This window comes from Tyto alba, unplaced genomic scaffold (genome assembly GCF_018691265.1).
Source record: "Tyto alba isolate M040663 unplaced genomic scaffold, T.alba_DEE_v4.0 Super-Scaffold_19, whole genome shotgun sequence".
Classification (NCBI taxonomy): domain Eukaryota; kingdom Metazoa; phylum Chordata; class Aves; order Strigiformes; family Tytonidae; genus Tyto; species Tyto alba.
Window position 1 is genome coordinate 6,528,133 of NW_024881281.1, and position 19,455 is coordinate 6,547,587.

The following is a 19,455-nucleotide window of genomic DNA, read 5'->3' on the forward strand; positions in this document are numbered from 1 at the left end:
GGTGTGTGTGGGGGGGGGTGGGTCGCGGAGGTGCTGCCCGCCGCCTGCACGCGCCGCCGCGGTCCTCCCGCGCGCCTGGCGGCGTCCCCGCGCGCCGCCGTCCTTCCGCAGCCCCGTCCCGCCTCCGTCACGCGACCGGCGCTGAGGGGAGGAGGAGGCCGCGGGCCGGGCTGGGCCGGGAGAGGCGGGGGGAGGCCGGGCCGGGCGGGGGCCGCCGCTCTCCCCTTCGCAGCGCCGCTGGGCTGGAACGCTGGGGATGGAGCCGGCGGGCCCGGAGCACCGCGGCGGCCTGAGGGAGCTGAGGTGAGCGGTTGGGGGTGGAGGGGTGGCTCCGCGTGAGGCGCAGGTCTGAGGGCAGCTTTTCTGGGGACGGGAGAAAAGTAGCTGAGTGGTTACGTAATTACCTCAGAATTAGCGAAACTTGTGTTCCTGCTTATTAACAGGGAGCTTTACTAATTTGCGATGTTACGTAGTTATAGGAAACAGAGAAGAAAAGCTGCTTTTCTGATTTGAAAGCGTCGGTACTGGAGTCGTTTTAGGGAGGCTTAGTGAGTATTGTTCGGGTCCTTCGGACTTTCCAGAGACCTACTTAAGTTTAAAGAGGGCAAGATCTACAGAACTTGCTATTAATGTATCTAGTGTCTCAAATTTGTCACTTTTCTTGAGAAGGAAGGTGCTTGAATAAATAATTGGCTTCTGCTTTTACGGTATTTTTACACTGTGTCTTCACGTTGTGTCTTCTCTGGTAATAAGTTGTGGTGTCTCACGCTGTGGGCTTGGTTCACTAGAGAAATTAACTTAAAGGATGGTTGAGTAGCTGTCTGTAACAGGAAAATTAAAAAAAAAAAAAAAACAAAAAAACAACCAAAAGAACAGTAACATTTGTTCAAAGATCTTAAAAGTCATCTTATCGCAGTATTATAAACACTATGACCCTGAAAAATTCTCTGCTGTTGAATCATTTCAGGAGTCTGTGATGCTAAATAATATCTGAAGTACCTTACTTGTATTTAGGAATGTGTTTGCAGAAAGCATATTTGAGACTGTGCTCTAGTGGCACTGAAAGCTTCCAAAATACTTTGAGCAGTATTCTGCCTTTGGTAAAGGCTGTCTTTGTGGCATCGCTCTAGTCTCCCCTCCTTGCTGTGGGCAGTACTTGTACGGCCTCGTGAGGAGCAGCAGTAGACCTTTGGGACTGCATAATACTGTAGTTTACTTGATTTGCAGATGCATGTACATTCCTCGCTATTAAGTTTTTCCTACAGACATAGTCAAAACCTACAGTGAAACTGAATTATTAAGAATGTTCTTGAAATTTTTACAAGTATTTTTTTCTTTTGGTGTAAATTCTACCACTGCAGTCTTTCCTGTGTTCTTATCAGTAGTGTGGATACAGGGCACTTTGAGGAATTTAATTACTGTCAGTAATGACTTCAATATTATTTCAGTTTTGTTTAATCAGAGAATTGTCTTACTAAATTAGTAACTGGAGAGTGTTCCCAAGAGAGACATCTCTGATGGTAGAATTAGATCTGCAGCACACATTCTTTTTTTTTATTATTATTTTTTTAAATAGCTTTTGGCTGACTTCAGTGTAGTCTTACAAAGAGAAACTATTGGTGAGAGAAATTATGGATCATTTTAGTCTGATATGCAAGGTCACTCTCCAGCTCTTCCACGTACATTGTGTGTCACCTTCAGCAGGCAGTTGATCAGGGATAAAAATGGTCCTAATAATGATTGTATTGGTGGGCTTCATTATTTAAGTGTCAGTGTTTACAAGGTCCTTATAGGACCCCAAGATGGATGGAAAATTAACAGCTTACTGTTTTTTAAAATCTGACATGTAACAAGATTGATGGTAAAGTGAATCCCTTTTTAGAGCCTCTGATATTGAAATTACCATTTTATAAAGAAACAATAGACAGGTCCTATGACATGCAAATGTTTGGCAGTGCTCGAGAGGAGCAGTAGCTTTGCTCGGTTTTGGTCAGGACTGTGTTTCTATGTTTGGGAGCTGGAGACTATTTCTACTAGCTTACAGATGGAGGCACATGATTGATTCAAATCAACAATAAATTCTTTTAAATCGCTAGCTTATAGAATTAACCACATTAAATCTATTATGAAGAAACAATTCACTGTGTGAGGTAGGATGGGATTACAGCTTTTGTAACAACCCATCGCATGTGTTGGTAATGCAACAGTTTTTTTCAGCGTTGCTGCATCTACATTTGTCCTTTTGTGTTGCTGAAGCAATGTTGAATTTCCAAGTGAAAACTTGATCCGGAAGACCCTTAGCCATCTGTTTCTTTTATACTTAGGATTTTAATGGGCTAGCCCTTTGGAGTGTAGTTTTTCTTTTGAGCACATGGCATCCTTCAATAGTGAAGACGCATTTCAAGATTCAGCAGCCCTCTCCCTAAACGATTTGGAAAGCCTGCACAACTTCCGCAGCCGGTCTGCAAGTTTCAGCACCACGAGGTCCAGTGGCCGCTTGCAGCTCCGTCAGCGAGTAGCCCAGCTTATGGCTTGTGTAGAGGACATCAGCTCGGACGACGAAATCCATGAAGAAGTGTCTCGCACTCTAGATGAAGCTTTTCTTATCTGGGAGAAAAAGCTGAAGGATAAGTGGCAAGAATTCAGGTTTTGTTCTCTCTAGTTGATTGATTTTGTGTTGTGCTTTTTTTTTTTTTTATGCTAGCTAATAAATAGATTTCTGATTGATGAAAAGTGACAGAAAATCTTTGTTTTCTGTAGATAGAAATTAGATGCTCTTAGGGTTGGTTACCTGTTCACGTTTCAATTTTAGCATTAGTTTTGTGTGATGTTTGTTTGTTTGTTTGTTTGTTTGTAGACTACACTTAGTTACCTGGAATGTGGGCACAGCTTCTCCACCTCCTGATGTCACTAGTTTACTTCAGCTCAATTCACTGGGCCCAACTATGGATATGTATGTTATAGGGTAAGTATATATTAAAGAACTTGCTTTGTAAGTGTGTTGCAAAACTGCTAAGTCTCAACAGTTTACTGTCTGTTTTGGGAGGACTGTGCAATGTGAAAGAATCTAGGAGATGGTTTAACATTACTGCTAGCAGGAGGTGAAGACTAGACTTAGTGACTTAGAACAGAGATGATGTATAGCAAGAGAATCTTCTTTCTGCTGTTGTTTTGTGACAAAATGCAGAATATCTTTTTTCTAAACATACAAAAAGTTTTTGGCTGCCATTTTCTTTGTTGGCACATAGAGGCATATTCATTTTGATATGAAGGTTATCCAAAATTCATCATGTTTTAAATAAATTAGTGCAAGCTTATTAGGCACATGTTTTCTGACATCATGTTTTCCAAATTTTCTTGAAATTTGAAAGACCTGGCAGGTCCTTTGTCAAAACATGTCTTGAGTCTAGCATTGTCTTAATCTTGATCTTCAGGTGTATATAAGCTCCTTTAACTTTGGTTTTCTCAGTGTTAGATGTGTTAGACCTGTGGTTGGGTTAAATTGCTTGTAAATGAGAAAGTGAACAGCAAGAAATTTCTGACTTACAGTGAGAGAGGTCTATTAGAACGTTGTGATCTGTGTTCTGGAAAGGTTATATGAATTCTGTCAAAACCAAGTGATACAGTGTGAGTAATTTTGATGTATTCAGTTTACAGGAGGTGAACTCCAGAATCACAAATTTTCTGTCTGACTTGGCATTTGATGATCCATGGAGCATTTTTTTCATGACTGTATTGTCTCCATTGGGATATATCAAGGTAATTGTTTACATCTCTTAAGTGTCATAGCAGTGAAGGAAAATGTCTTCTCCGGCTCCATTCAGATTATTTTTTCCCTCAAACTGTCTATAGAAGATAAGTTGATGCTGTTTATTGCATGTGTCAGTCACTTCCACAGGTACACATATGTTAGAAGTGATTCTTCATCACACTTGTGTTTTCCTGGTTTGTTGATAAAGGCAATTTTATTTTTTCTCTATTAATAATACCACTAATTTTAGCAGTAAAAATTGGACATTTTTATTTCTCATTGGGAGTAATTGGGCAGTTTTGATGTTTTTGCAGCTCAGATGACAAACAGCAAGAAGTTGTTCAGATATACTGTCAATGGCCTGTGTAAGTGCTGCAGAGCCGTGTGATGAATATAAAAATACTGCTGTCATAATAAGACTACATCCTCAAGGAACAGAGTAATGAAGATTTTTTAGAATGAAATGTTATGTAAACTTGCACTCAACAGCATATTTCTTGTGGCCACAATATCTCTATCTCTCTCTTGTTTGTAGAAAATTTTTTTGCTCTGTGCAATATTGGGGAACTGTATTGTGATGCTTCTAATGTAGTCTGCTTAAGTACCTGCTTTCACTATAAATATCCCAAGCAATGGCAGTGATTTTCGTTAAGATTGGTAAGGTTTCTTTTTCTTTTTTTTTTTTTTTTTTTTTCCCAACCTGTTTGGAGGTGAAAATAAATTGCATATATGTAAACCAGGATTTTAGTGGGTAAATATATACTTTTCTGATGACTTTGTTTTTGATTGAAGACCTAGAACATTGTATGGTAGATTAAATAACAAGATTTTGGGTAATATCTGGGGCAAAAGATCAGCTAAACTACTAGCTATTTTAATAATGCAGACAATAAATACAGAATATCCCGAATTTCTTCAATAGGGATATTAAAAGCCTTTAGAATGTTGTATTGGTTTTCTAAATCAAGCATTATTTCAGAGTGATTTTGCTGAGATGATTGTATTCTCTGTATGCTAATCACACTCAGTAGTTGCGACATTGTTTTAGCTGTAATTAAACAAAACAAGGGACTCATTGGGAGTTACAAAGAGGAAGAAAAACCATTCATTCTAGTGTAAGTCACTGCTGATGAACATTCAAAATCTGGCTGTGGGCTGATGTTCAGGCCCTTTATACAGACAGTTAAAAAGAATTCCTAGTAGTATGCGTGGTTGCTTTTGAATTCTAATTTTATAAGTGTGGCACTTTGGACACACTAATGAATGGATGCTGCCACCTAATGGTTTTCAGCAGGACTTGATTAGCTCTAATAATAAGAGGGGACTGTCAGGCCAGGTCAAAATCAAAATGGGCAGCGAGGAGAGCTTATGCTAGGGTTTATCTGGGAAATTGGCTGAGGAGGAGAGGAACATTTAGCCCTTCTTTGCTGACCTGTGATGAGGTTGGGTGTAGAGGGGTAATTGTCATTCTTGGGGCAGTCTGTCTCTTCAGTAACAGGGTTTGCTTTCAGAATGTTAAATTGGTTGGTGTCAGCCAATTCTTTCACCATAAACAGAATTACATCCCCTCTGTGAAGGGTCTTTGCTTGATTTGGCACTACATATTGGTGGGACTAGCCCTAGCTTTAGCAGAGGAGAGATCCACTGTGTTTAGATGTTCAAGACTTACAAAGAGAAGAGGTTTCATATGGATTTTGAGAAATGTCAGGGGGAGAACTGGCCCACGGCGGAATGAAATGTAGCAAATAATAAAGGGACTGAAAGATCTTGGTATCTCATTAATATAATTATGGAAAGGAGAATACCGAACATTGGTTACACCAAATGCCTGATCAGATACAAATATGTATGCATCATCTAGATAGAAATATTTATCCATCAGCTTTAAAATGAAGGGGAGGGTAGGTTTAAATTAGATGTAAGAAAGAAATTCTTCCCTGTGAGGGTGGTGAGGCACTGGCACAGGTTGCCCAGAGAAGCTGTGTCTGCCCCCTCCCTGGAAGGGTTCAAGGCGAGGTTGGACGGGGCTGGGAGCACCCTGGGCTGGGGGAAGGGGTCCCTGCCCGTGGCAGGGGGGTGGCACTGGATGATCTCTAAGGTCCCTTTCAACCCAAAGCAGTCTGTGATCCTATCTAGTAGTTGAGATCCATCATTTCAATGCCCAGCTTAATATTTTGTTGGGTTCAAGAACAATGGGAACATTAACATATATTCTGAAATAATTTAATTTTGTAGATGTCAAGGCAAAGAAAGGAGGAATTCTGTTTTAAATTTTGGGCTGAGTTTGTGTACTTTTCCAGTAGTAGTATCATCAGTGTTATTTTTAAAATTAGGTTTTATTTTAATGTAGTCTGAGTTAATCCAGCATAAAATTGAACTACAATTAGTGTATTTCAATGTCTGTATTTTAAATTGAATCATTATCATTAAAACAAACACTTACAATGGATTTTGTCTCTCATGCCAGGAACATTGTAAAGTTCCTAAATTTTTAATGAAGAACATCTTTGTTAGACTATTTCCACACACACACAAAACAAACCACAAAAAAAAAAAAAAAAAAAAAAAAGAGAAACCAGTAAAAAACCCCCAGTATTTTAAAGCTTAAACAGTGTCTAACATGCTCTCTAAGCATCTTTGCTTTATAAGTGTTTGGTAAATCAGTTTTTACAGGCATTGCAGGCAAGAGTTACTGCTGTTTGCATCTCATTGTTTTTGCAAATGCCCATGAGTCACTGCTGTGATTTTTAGGCAACTTAGTGGCATTTAGAATGATTAGTTAACTACTAAAGGATGTTTCAGTTTGAAAAACTTACTGCTGTTGGAGGACTTGTAGGTGTGCAATATTAAGATTATAAATGAAAAATCAGGGCTTCAGTTCTTTGTGAACAGGATGCTTAAAGGTAGAAACGAGTCTGGTGAGGCAGAATAAAGGTTTCTAAAGATGTTTGGGCAAATACACATGTTTTGAGGTCAACTTCAGATTTGTAATGTAACGTTACAACTAATGTTAATTAGTTGAGAGATTCATCAAAATTGTTTATAAGCAAGTCTACCATAAGAATGTGTTCTTTACATCACTGAAATGTGTCTGCATTTACTGGGTCGCAGTATTGAAGCCAGGTTTGGCAGGGGAATTTCATGACTTCTGCTATGGCATTCTTCACCTAAAAGCCCCTATGAAGTAGACCCAAGGAATTCCCTGGAAATGACTGCTCCCTTCCAAATTTCTTCCAGCTCTCCTCCGTTCGCATGCAGGGGTTACTACTTCTGATCTTTGTGAAGCATGTCCACCTTCCTTTCATACGGGACATTCATACCCACTACACACGTACAGGCCTGTATGGATACTGGGTAAGGAAGTATCTGAGACTTGACTGCCTTGGTTACTTATGCTTCTGGTGGTATGTGCCTCTAAATGGTTTCATGGTGGGAGAGAGGATGTATAGTTTACTTAAAAATGAATAAACTGACAAGCAGTGAGACTCACTTGTTTGAACCTTGTATGCAAGTGCACAGCACAGACCATATTTTTACAAGTTTATTAGCTGATATACAACAAGTTACATAACAAGAAATTGTATTCATTTAAATGTAAACAGCAAGATTTAAAAATCTGGTGGTGTTAAGAGTTACATTAGCAGGTGTTGACTGTAGTTTCAGAGAGCACTGTTCATCTTCTGTACCAGGGGAACAAAGGAGGAGTCACTGTTCGCATGTCCCTCTATGGTCATACAGTTTGTTTCATGAACTGCCACTTGCCAGCTCACATGGAGAATACAGAGCAGCGACTGGATGACTTTGAGAAAATTCTGGAAATGCAGTTTGAAGGAGAGAATATTCCAAGTACATTGGATCATGAGTGAGTTGTTCAGACCTTATTCTGTCTGTATTGTTTTTATCTGTTGTATGGTAAACTCATGCACCGAAGAGTTTTGGTTTTGGAGTTTTCATCCATCATTTTTATTTTAAATGTATTTTCAGCCTTGACCCTGAATCCTGGGAGGAAAAGGTAACGTGAAAGATGGAGGTCTATTTTGCAAGACTGTTTTCTTCCAGTCTTGAATTATATTAAATTTGTTAGCCTACATACTGCACATGTAATATGCTGGAACGATTTAGAAGCTAAAGCCTGTTTATACCAAAAAACCTTTAGATCACTATTAAATGTTTAACTTCCTTCATTTTTTGAGGAGATTTATGTTATGTTTTGGGCCATTTTTATTTCTGTTGAAATTTTAGTATCTGACTGAGGGCTTCTGTAGCTACATGAATTACACTTCCCTCAGCTGTCTCACAGTAAAAAAAACCAACTGAACAAACAAACCTGATTTGGGCTGCTAATTGAGTACTTGTTCCTTAATTCTGCAGAGGTGATTTGTATGTTCCATTGTTTTCATGTGCTGGAGTCTAAAGATGTCAATAGAACCATTTAAAACAGGGTTGAGAAAAACATTTTAGTTGGGTAATTTTTCTTTTTTTAAAATATACCTGTAAAATTGCCAGGACAGATAAATCTGTAATAGATATGTAATACCACTTTAATTGTTAATGAATTCATTAAAAATAGGTAAAAATATATGACACATGAGTTTCAAAATTATTACTTTTCCTACCTTATTATAAATGTTTAATATTTCAATTTAACATGTTTCATTTTCTTGATTATGCGCATGGGCATGTACCAAATCACCTACTGTCATCGTCTAAGAAGAAATTACAACTGGCATTAAAAGAAAAGTTTTGTTTCTGTAAGATCGAGTTTGGGGTATCTACCCCTGAAAAAGACCTTGAAAGTAGGAATTTTCAAAGAGAAGTAAATTCACTTGAAAAAACAGCTTTCCTCTTGTTTAAAACATTGCTGATAATGCACTCCCGTGCTTTGTAACAATAACTTTTCAAATAACTATAGAACACCCTGCTATGTTTCCCTGCTTTCCCAAGGCACTAAACCAGAGCTCTTGAGTTAGTGGATTAACATAACCAGCTGGTGTATAGGTCATTAATTTTGTGAATTATTTTACCTACTGTTAAAATGTAGTGGAGACTTTAGTCATTAGGGGACTCGGGAGAAGTTAATGCCGAGGCAGTAATGAGCAAGCAGCAACAATGCAATGGACTTAATTTACTATTTCAATTCCTTTAAATTTTTTGTTTACCAGCAGGTTATCCCTTTGTAATCTTACCTATAACTACTTAATGTTTGTGTTTAAGATGTTTAGATTAAGTAATATAAGTGATTAGAGCACCTAATTAGTGTAATGTCTTATATTCTGTTGAATTCTTCCCTCATGTTAATAGATTCCTATAAATCTTCCTTGTGTTTTTTGTTTTTAAGTGTTCTCTTCTGGTTTGGAGATCTAAACTTCCGGATAGCAGATTATGGCATACATTTTGTCCGAGAATCAATAAATAACAAGCGTTACAGTCTGCTGTGGGAAAAGGACCAGGTATGTTGTCTTAATCTGCCTGAGGGGCTGGTTTGTTTGTTTTGATTTTAATGCATAAAACACAATGTGTTAGTTAACAATACCTCTTGAGTTTCTAATTTCTATTAACACAGATTTGGAGTAGTCATGAGGTGGGACAGATCTAGCTGTTCGCTCTCTCACTTCTCAGTCATAAGCCCCAATTAATTGCAAACTTTTTCTGCTTTTGTTTACTTTCTTACTCATTTAGAATGCTCATGTTTGACTGAAGCTTTCTTTGAACTTCATGGCTTGTGAATTGTTCCTCACCTTCATTTCTTTTCCTTTTTTCCTCCCCCAAGAATTATTAAGAAGAGAAGCTTATTCTGGAATTTGTTTTGAGTAGAACCACTTCAAAACTTTTACGCAGATCATGTCAAGAGTTCTGGCAGTAACAAAGAGGCGCTTCTGAATTTACCTTTCCAAATAATGTTGTACTGACTGAGATGTTGAATTCTTCTTGGAAGATGCTTTCTCATCTCCTTTCCCAATTGCCCTTTGAGCTCTGATTTTTAAACATAGTCTTTAAAAGTTACTTTTTATTTCTGCAGTTAAATATGGCAAAAAAGAAGGAAGCATTTCTTCAGGAATTCATAGAGGGTCCTCTGCAGTTTAAACCCACCTACAAGTTTGACCTTTATTCGGATGTATATGATACAAGGTAAAAGCATAATAAAATGAGTTTAGACATGGAATATTAGAGTAAATGTGGTGCTTGACTAAATAGCACTTTAGTAAGCAAACCTGAGTTTCCTGAATGTACTTGTAAACTGGGGCTATTGAGCTATTCTGTTAGGCTCATTCAGTGGTCAAATCGGAATAAATGAGTATTTCTGGCTGAAGAAGCCTGAGTCTGCTGATTGCACAAGGGAAGTAGTGAAGCAACTCAGCTTTCTTTTTGGAAAGTCTAGATTAATAGAATAAACCAGCACTTGTTTAAGCCACTTCTTTTTTGTTCTTTAATACTGAAAGTCGCCTGTTGATTGTCAGAAATGAGCAAAAGGAGAAGAGAAGTATTCTGCAATTTTTGTTTTCCTTCTCTGTTTAAGCATTTATTTTGATATTGCTGGTATTTGAAAATAAATGTGTGTCTTCTTTATGAAGTATTCTAAGTTGAAAATGGAGTACCTTAAGTTTCCAAAGTTTTTCTCTGACATTAAAGTTTGTTGTTTAGTCTTATGTTTCAACAGAAGGATAAGTTCTTGTCCAAACAGGGGTTTTGTACTGATCTTTTTCTTTACTTCCAGAGAGCAGAAGTCCCTGTTTTGGTTTAAGTAAGAAGAGAACTTTTTGGATTTCATAGATTCGTATATATTTCAGAATCAAAACAATGCTCCTTCCCGAGCTTTTGATTTGATTTTTGTGAAATATTTGAAAATCAGATGATATCTGATTTTCTTCAGGGATTTTCTGAACCTGTCTGAAAGCTGTAGTGGTATCTACTCTGCTGTGCACTTAATATTGAAAATTTATTAATTTGGCTCCAAAGACATTTGCTCCCTACTTGATTATCAAGAGATATAACGGGACCAGCAGTAAATATTGTTAACAAAAAATAATTGTAATAATTCAAACTTAGACATTCTAAAAATGATTCGTAGCCTAATAGTCTATATTGGCTCATGTAAAGAACAAAAAGTATGCTTATGCATACTGTGTGCATTTTGCTCTTGTTAGAGCTAGCAGAGATACTTTGGTCAGATGGAGGGTGATCAGTAGACCTCAGGCAAGCACCCTTGAAAAGTGTGCTTTATGTGAGGCACAAAGTATTTTATTACCCACTTTTTCAATGTGGATTTTGAGGTTTTGTTTCCCATCTAATATGCCATTTTCTGTAAAATAGTATATTAACTTAAGCTGTTCTTTTGGTATTTTCTTGCACAGCAAAGCAGACATATGGCAGCTCATAACGATTTCTGTCAGTTTATATAATTACTGGAGTAAGTGAGATATGGTCCCTTAGTCATTTAAAATCTTTCCACCTTATTAAAGGTGAGTCAGACTTGTATACGGGAAGGGGTAAAACAAAAGTATGTTGCATGTTGAACTAAATGGCAGTTCCAATTTATGATGATTTTGATATTCAGAGTTATTAAACTGACAGTGTTCCTTACACATCCTGCTCATTAACTTTTATAATTCAATCCAGTCCATTCTAATTCCTCTTCCATAGGGTATGATCTTTTCTCCATTTCAATTTGAAGTGATACATCCATACAGAGAGTTGCTGTTAAGTCTTCCTCCCACTACAGAGAGAACCACGAAGGCTCATGTCTTCTGTTGTTATTGATATAAATGGTATAAATATTGGTATATATATTGGTATAAAAGGAAACTCTGAATTATAATTACAGTTTGATGTATAGCACAGTTGCAGGTTGCAGACACAACTTCCTTGATTATGGAATTTTTAAAACCTTTTGGTATGAGTTAGAAATAGCTTGCAAACTTGCAATGCAGGCTAGTACAATTTAGAGGAGCTTTAATTAAAGCATTGCGGTGTCACCTGTGAGTAGTATAAGTTACCTAGGTTTGTCCAGTTTTTGTTGTTAAAATAAACTTGTTCTCAAATGTTTTGAATAATTTCAGACATCATTCAGACTCTTCCTACATATTCCTTAAGTTTATGCCCCATTTCTCACGATAACTATACATTTGAAGCTTGAGGCAGTTGCTGTATTATCTCAATGTTCTTGCATGTTTTTATGGAATGTTTTAGGAGAAAGTATCATTTCCTGTATGAAGCAAACTAACACATTGAAATGCCCTTCTTCCCTTCATTTTACTCCTCTTTCAGAAACCTATGAAACTTATCTGTGGTAAATGGAGTTGAGTTCAAATTAAGGAAACCTTGGCTGTAAAGCATATTGAACAGAGCTGTAAAATGAAGCTTGGATGTGATTGCCTTCTTTTATTAATATGTATCTGACAATCTTTCAACTTTGAGTAGATTTTGCACAGTATTCTTGGCTTTTGGCAACTGTTTTTCTTCTCATTTCACTTTTATCTTACACTTTTGCAGTGAGAAGAAAAGAAAGCCAGCATGGACTGATAGAATTCTTTGGAGAGTGAAAAATCTCTGCCAGCATACATCAAAAGAAGGCAAATTTGCTGAAGAGGAACAGACAATTTCTGTTACTTTGAATAACTATATCAGTCACATGAGCTATGGCATCAGCGATCACAAACCTGTTACAGGAACTTTTGGGCTTGAGGTGCTGTCGCAGTTATGTTGTAAAGAATAAGTTTGCTTTGCTAATTGTTGCCTTACAGAAGCTGGTTTTCTCAACTTTGTAAGTCATATTCTCTGTTTCATTCTGATTACAGTGAGGGCAGCAAATTGCTTTCAGGTTATTTCCATTCAGTTAAGAGTCTCACAGCAGGTGTGGCAGAGAGTAACTTGAAAAGAATAACTGAAAGAATGTCAGGCTTGAATGACTTTAAATTCTGTTCTTTTGTCTAGTTGAAGCCTCTTCTATCAGATCCTTTGGTCACACTGAATCCTGAGGGTGAGTGGAGCGCGGAACATGATGTTCTCATCAGCTATTCTGCAGTACCTGAGCTCCCCAGCAGTGCTTGGGACTGGATTGGACTCTTCAAGGTAATGTTAGTGTATCATGGCTCTTTAATGAAGATGGTGAATATGACTGGAGGAGGTAGTTGATAGTCTTCTGTCATAGGATCATGGTGATTCTTGCTCATGCAAAACTCTCTGAAATACTCATGTGTCCTTGATTGCCATTAATTTCTTCATGCCTATAGTTTAGTTGCATAGCATGTGAGCTCTTTTGCACCCTTTAAATTCTCTGCTAAGATAATGTGGTGATTGATTTATGTAAAGTGGTGCAGAAGCTGTGAAAAGGAATTGTCCTCCCCTAACGCCTGCAGTTCAAAAGACTTACATAGCAAAGAAAGAACAAAAATAAAAGTCAGTCAGTGGAAGGGTGAGAGAACAGAGCAGTCGCACCCTCTCAGAAACAAAAGACTTGTACCTGCCCCCAAAATGTTTTGATCCTAAAAGTGGTTTAATTAATACAGTGAAGTAGTAAACATCTCTCACAACTTTGAGTTTTTGATGTAGTACGTTTTTTGTTTCCTTCAAAGGCTGATGGTTTGCATTTTTCTTTGCAGGTGGCTTTCAGGCATGTGAATGACTATGTTACTTATGCTTGGGTAGAAGATGATGAAATTTCTTCTAACAAAGACAGTAAACAAGTAAGCCAGTTGTATTTATTTCTAATGTAGTTTCCTATAAAGTAGTATTTGTGCCCTATTTGTTCCATATACCTTTCCTCCTATGGGTTCTGTATCCCCTTTCCCAGTCAAAGCTAACTGGAAGTGATACTATTGTTGAAAATCCCTCTTCCTAATTCTATTAATTTTCAGGTAGTCTAGCATATCTTCTCAGGTGTGATCATATTGCTTAAGAGAATTGATGAAAAAGCAATTTATTCCTGTAGTTTTTATTGTATTAAAAACTACTGTAATTTTATATTTTGGTCCATTTCTGCCACTGAAATAAGTACTTGGCCATTTTTTCATATTACAGTTGTAAGTACCTAACATTACTAACACAGTTAGTTCCAGGTATCTAATACAGCTACAGATTATGTTTTCCTAGACTTTTCATTGTTTTGGCTATTGAGTGTTTTGGTTCTTCTTTAAAAACTTCTGTCTGTTACATAGCTTTCTAGTAGTGATTACCTAAAGTGATTTCATGCAAACAAGCCAGCCTTATTTTGAATACAAATGACCTGTTTCCAGAGATATTTATCTGAACAAATAGAAATTCAGATGTAATTTTGGAGACGGTGAGTGCAAGGATGGATGAGATTTCTCAGATGACAATAGAAAGCAGTTATTTCTTGTTAGAGATTTTGTAAGTTAGCATCATTTACAACAAGGACCCAAATTGTATTGGATCAATATTCTGAATCTCAAGTTTCTATGACATCATGGTTTCCTATCACTAAGCTTAGAAATCTAAGCACTATGAACATTGTTTTAGTAGGATACTATGGGCTGCAGTTTAGGAACCATCTTTAAGATAGTACAGCCCCGAGGTGGCGGGTTTGCTCTGCTGTTTCCTGGAACAGCTTATTGCCACCAGGAGGCAGTTATCTCCTTCCTTGCTGCCTCTGTGGCCTTGCCCCTTCCCTTACAACAACTCCTGGTTTCTTGCTTCTTGCTGAACCAAGTCAGCTTGCAAACGTGGTGAGGGAGATTTGCTTTTCCTCCCTGAATTAGTTTGCAGATGGTTTCCTGAGTTATTTCTGTCCTCATCCTTTTTAGCTTATGTTTTAAAAATTGCTTATAAATAGTACATACTGATTTTTATGGTGTCCTGAATGGCAGGGACTGCTTTTTTGTAAGCTTCTTTCTTTGTGGAAATTGCCCATCGCCTGTTCTTATTCTTGTTGACAGGTTTACATGAGTGCTGCAGAAATACCTGATATGGGAGGAGAATTTTTGCTTTGTTATTATAGCAATAATTTGCAGTCAATAGTTGGTATCAGCCAGCCTTTTCAGGTAATATATTTGGAAGCTTTGCTTAATGTTGATGTGATTTTTATTTCTTTTGCTTTCATATGCATCTGAACATAGGTGTGTGCAGCTTTGTTAATCCTGGGGGAGGTGGTAGCAGAAGTAATTGCAAAAAGGGTATGTGCTGACTAACATCCCATAAAAGAATTTGCTGATATGTTAAAAGACTGAGTAGCTATTATGGCAACATGTTGCTGTAATTAAATAAGGCAGATTTCTTTCACTCAGCTTTCATTTTTGGAACTTCAGGCTCTGTCAGTTAGGTCTCTAGTTTCTGTAAAGATGAGAACTCAAAAAAAACTTAAATGCTGCCAAGTTTCTGACAGATTGTAAGTGAACTCTTTGTGTTCCATTCTGTGGTAGATTTGCACAGAAGTGCTTCCTGTATATTAGCCACTTAAATTTGTGAAAGACAAGGCAGGTGGAACTCAAGTTATTTGTTTAACAAGGTTCTTAGTTTAGTTTCTGAAAGGATGACTTAACCTGCACAAACTAGATGAAGTGACTGGGCATTGCTTCTACTCAGGCATTTTTGCAAAAATAATTTTGTTTATGCTTAATTTTCCATGCTGTCATGGCTGTGCTAATGTGTTGTAGAATGGTTAAAATGGAAGTTCTGATTTGTTGTTGGATGAAGGGGTTTTAGAAGACTGAAACTCCACTACCTTAGGGGATACACTAGCGAAAGTTGCTGGGCTGGCTGGTGTATCTCAGTGATATTGTTCATAACTTTTTTTCTGTATTAGTGAGAAACATGCAGAGTCCAGTACTGTACTTCTCTCTGAGATTAAGATCTACCACAAACTGCAGGATGATTGTCAGTTGTATGTGGATACAGCACACCTTATGCCTTTCTTTTGCATGACACAATGCTTTGGTAACAGTTTAGTGTTTTTTTCACTAGACTTTTTTTAAAATTCATAATTGTTGCATAGACTTTAAATTTTCCCAGTTTCTAGCCAGTATGTGTAAGACATCTTTATATAATGGCATATTGATAGTATAGAGCAACACAGTCTTTCTGAATGCGTTAATTTGTTAACTGCTGTCTTTCTTCTAGATTCAGCCTAACAGAACATTAATAGGAAATGATCTGACACAGGAAGAGAACAGTTGGATGCAGAAACCTGACAATCTGGAATCGCATGATGAGTTCTGAAGGCAGAAAGGGCATTTAGTGGTCCTGGTTCAGGAGTCAGATGATTCTTTATGTCTTAGTGATTATAAGCTTTTACTCTTAGAAGATGGAGTAAGACAGTGCAAAATAAAAGAGGTAGGATTGTTCAGAATCTTTGTAAGCTCATAGAAGATAATTTATTGTGGAAACAGATATTTTTATTTTTACGGGGAGAGTAACTCTCTTGCACTGGATGAGAACCATAAAAATAGCACCTAATGAATTCTGTATCTTTTAAGGTGATAGACATTTCTAATACAATGATTTAACCTAAGTAAGTCGTGATCTGTAGTAGATTTTTAGGCTTGCTCCTTTTTTGTAGAGGATATTTTATTTACAATACAGTATTTACTGTGCTGTAACCACTTAATAATTGATTTCCAAATTTTGAGTTTAAATGAAGTTATTTAAAAATTATTTATTAGATACAGCTAGTTAGCTTGTTTTAAAATTTGATTTGACTTTCAAATGTAAGCTAATTACCTTTTGGGAAACACATATGGCAACAAGTCACATGAAAACAAAATCTTTAGAGTGTGTAAATTTTTTGATAGTAGATTGCTTTTTTCATGCCTTACTGATAACTGTTTGTAGGATTTTCCATTTCTTATTTTTTTCAGATTGAGATACATTTATCAAAACACACTTCCTGATTTTTTTTTTAATTTGTCTTTTATAGAACAATTTAGCAGTTTGCCTATTGTATTTCTCCCTCTGATTTACAAAAGTAAAATAAAAACAATTTTATACTAGTCCCTGGCTCAGAGTTAACCAGGATCCTGCACTTTCTGAAAGAAATTGCTGAAATTGAGAAATTCTTTAGCATAGGTGAACAGACAGTAGTTCATGAAGCACTTGTTGGCAAAGAGCTAATGGTCATGGTACTAACCCTGATTGTTTTCTGCTGTCATACTGAAGTTAGAAAGCTAAATCCATAGTTAAGTACTTCCCTGATACCATACTGCCAAATAGTTGCTACACTTACTACAGAGGTGATGGGAATTATAAACGGTTCTTTCTTGTGGCATCATCTGTGCTACCAAAATTGTAAATCTCTTCACTTTATAGCGGTCAGTCTGCAAAATTTCTCTTTTTATAGAGGTGCTTAGACCTTAATGTATCCTGTGCACTTGAGGGTGGAGATGCAATAAGAAAGATCATGTACCTTTAAAAACCTGAAAGGTAGTTAGCTTCAGAAATAGTTTTGTTTCTTGATGAGGAAATGGAGATGTTTGGGAAGGATTGGGAGAGGCACCAACATTCCACAGAATCTCAGACTGCAGTACTGAAAAAGAGCACTTGCCAGTCTCTCATGTTCTAGATACACAGCTTTGATCTACCTACTGTGTTTGGTAAGTAGAATTAGTTCCTAATCATTGTCATGTTGGTTATGGATGGAAAAGAGAAAATCCGGTTCAAGTGGAAGAGCATAGCAAAGGTTGTTGATGTGTTTATGTTGGCATATTGCTTCAGAACTGAATGGATTCCTTTTTGCTCTTTTTCTCAAAGCCTTGGGTTTTTCAGGATTTTTTTGAGATGGAAGGTTAACACCTTGGTATGACATTTGTTTTGCAATTACTTTCTTATATCATTCACTGTATAAAATCTGCGGTCCGTGTGTCTTTGTATACAGTGGAAACTATAACATAGGTTAACCAGTTAGTTACAGTGTGGGGTTTAAGAACACTTAGCCTCTGTAAATTTTAGTTAGTTGTTTCTCAGCTTCATGCTTGGTGTTGGGAACTGTTCCCAGTTGTAAGTGGTGAGGGCAGGTTCAGAGGATACTGTGTTCATAGCATGGATTAAAACTGTTGTGAGGTTTACCATTTGTACATTCCTATCACACTTTGGAACAATAACAGAAACAGTTTTCACATTTGTACCTGTCTTACAAGAATTTGTTTTGCACTAAATCTTTCAGATATGTGACTTTTCATGGCAATGACGGCATCAGACAAATCCCTACTGAATTGCAAAGAACTTTTGCAGTTCTTGAGCTGTACTCTGTTCCTGATTTTACTTGTGTAACTGTGTTACTGTACTCCATGCAAGGAGATTCTGTGGAGAGCTCAAAGAACAGTGGTCTTTGAATTCCAGACCACAGCTGGTGATTTATTGTGGACCAAGATCCAGTTTCCTCTAATCAGGGTGCATCTGCTGCTCATGAGCAGCTCAGAGGGGGAGCCATACAGCCGCTTTACATGGGCAAGAAACTCAAGATCCTCAATGTTGTATGAGAGCTGATAACCCTCTCAGTCACTGGACATGGAAACTGCATTTTGTAAACTAATCCTTTGAACCACAGGACTTCACTGAAAATGCCCACAGCAGCTGTGATTGAATCTGCTTGTGTGTTAGTAGGATGCTGCACAGAACTGTATACTTCTTTCTTAAGTATTATGCACACAGTGGCACTTTTGTTTACTACTGTTACCTATGGTAGTTTTTCAAACTATTCCATGACCTGTGATGATGCAATTTCTGATGAAATTTATCTTTCTTAAAACACCCTTAATTGGATGTTATAATCACTGGAAATGTTTTTATACTCGTGTTTTCTTTTCATGTACCACTAGAATAAATCCTGGCAGTGAAGTGTTCTACATGGCTTGTATTAATTTGAGAATGAACACATTGGTTCGGGTGGGGAGGATTAATTCATGCATGGTAACCTTTTTCCAGGAAACTTTGGTCTTGTTTAATGCACTGATAGAACTATTTTAGAATGGAAATATGTTGGTAATAACATATGCGGTAGGGCTTTGAACTGCAAAAGAAGGGCAAGCACAAATGCTATTTTTCTTTTGAACAAAGCAGATTTTTTTTTTTTCCTATTTAAATGAATCCAGTATTAAACGGACTTTTGTTTTGAATTTTCTGTCCCCCCTCCCCCACTGAAGAAAGTTTTGATATCTTCCTTTTAAAAATGCTCAAGTCATATAAACTGCTTTCTTAATTTTTAAGAATGGGTTCTTCTAATTTCTCTTTTTCACAGTGAATTTGTCAGTGTGGTTTGAGATGTCTTTTTTTGTCTTTGTGAAAAATCTGCTACATTATACTTAATATTTTGAGTTTTGTATGTTTAATACAAATTTGCTATCAAATATTTTCTAAGGGTAATGTTTTGTACTTCCCTGCTGTTAGAGAATTTATTTTAAAATAGGAAATATGTCTACCAAGGAATGTTGTCCAGTATGGCCTTATTTAACTTCCATATATTTCTGATTCCTAGCTAACCTCAGGATGTGCAGTGTATCATTGCACATAGATAGTACAGCTCTGTATAAACAGGAAATATTTCTAAGATGTCTTGCGTGTTTGTTAGACCCTAAAAATACGTTCTGATAAAGACTATTGTTTCTACTACCACTGCTTCCTTCTCTGCTCTTGGACACTAAGTGACACTCAGGTGAACTTGTCTTAATTAATATACTGCAGTGGAAAGGCCAGTTGAACAAAGCTTGAATTAGGTTTTCCTTGAGAGAGGAAATGATACCTTTTTTGAGAACTCTTTA

At 37.1% G+C, this 19,455-nt stretch overlaps 1 protein-coding gene across 4 annotated transcripts; it reads left to right on the forward strand.

Moving 5' to 3' along the window:
• The first annotated feature begins 145 nt into the window (after positions 1-145).
• On the forward strand, positions 146-18,543 carry INPP5K (inositol polyphosphate-5-phosphatase K). 4 transcript variants are annotated; one of them, XR_004408640.2, is made up of 15 exons: positions 146-303; positions 2,325-2,646; positions 2,858-2,965; positions 3,651-3,759; positions 6,989-7,105; positions 7,441-7,613; positions 9,090-9,201; positions 9,771-9,880; positions 10,467-10,493; positions 12,242-12,434; positions 12,683-12,820; positions 13,351-13,434; positions 14,644-14,748; positions 15,824-17,292; positions 17,862-18,543. XR_004408640.2 is itself a non-coding variant. In XM_033003190.2 (14 exons), exons 2-14 carry the CDS (start codon positions 2,372-2,374, stop codon positions 15,920-15,922), a joined length of 1,650 nt encoding a protein of 549 aa, XP_032859081.2. In that variant the 5' UTR covers positions 146-303; positions 2,325-2,371; the 3' UTR covers positions 15,923-18,543. The 4 variants fall into 4 exon arrangements, 3 of the variants coding, with proteins under 3 accessions (XP_032859081.2, XP_032859093.2, XP_032859101.1); XM_033003190.2 differs by having other exon boundaries at positions 15,824-18,543; XM_033003202.2 differs by lacking the exon at positions 10,467-10,493 and having other exon boundaries at positions 15,824-18,543.
• Positions 18,544-19,455: the final 912 nt, after the last annotated feature.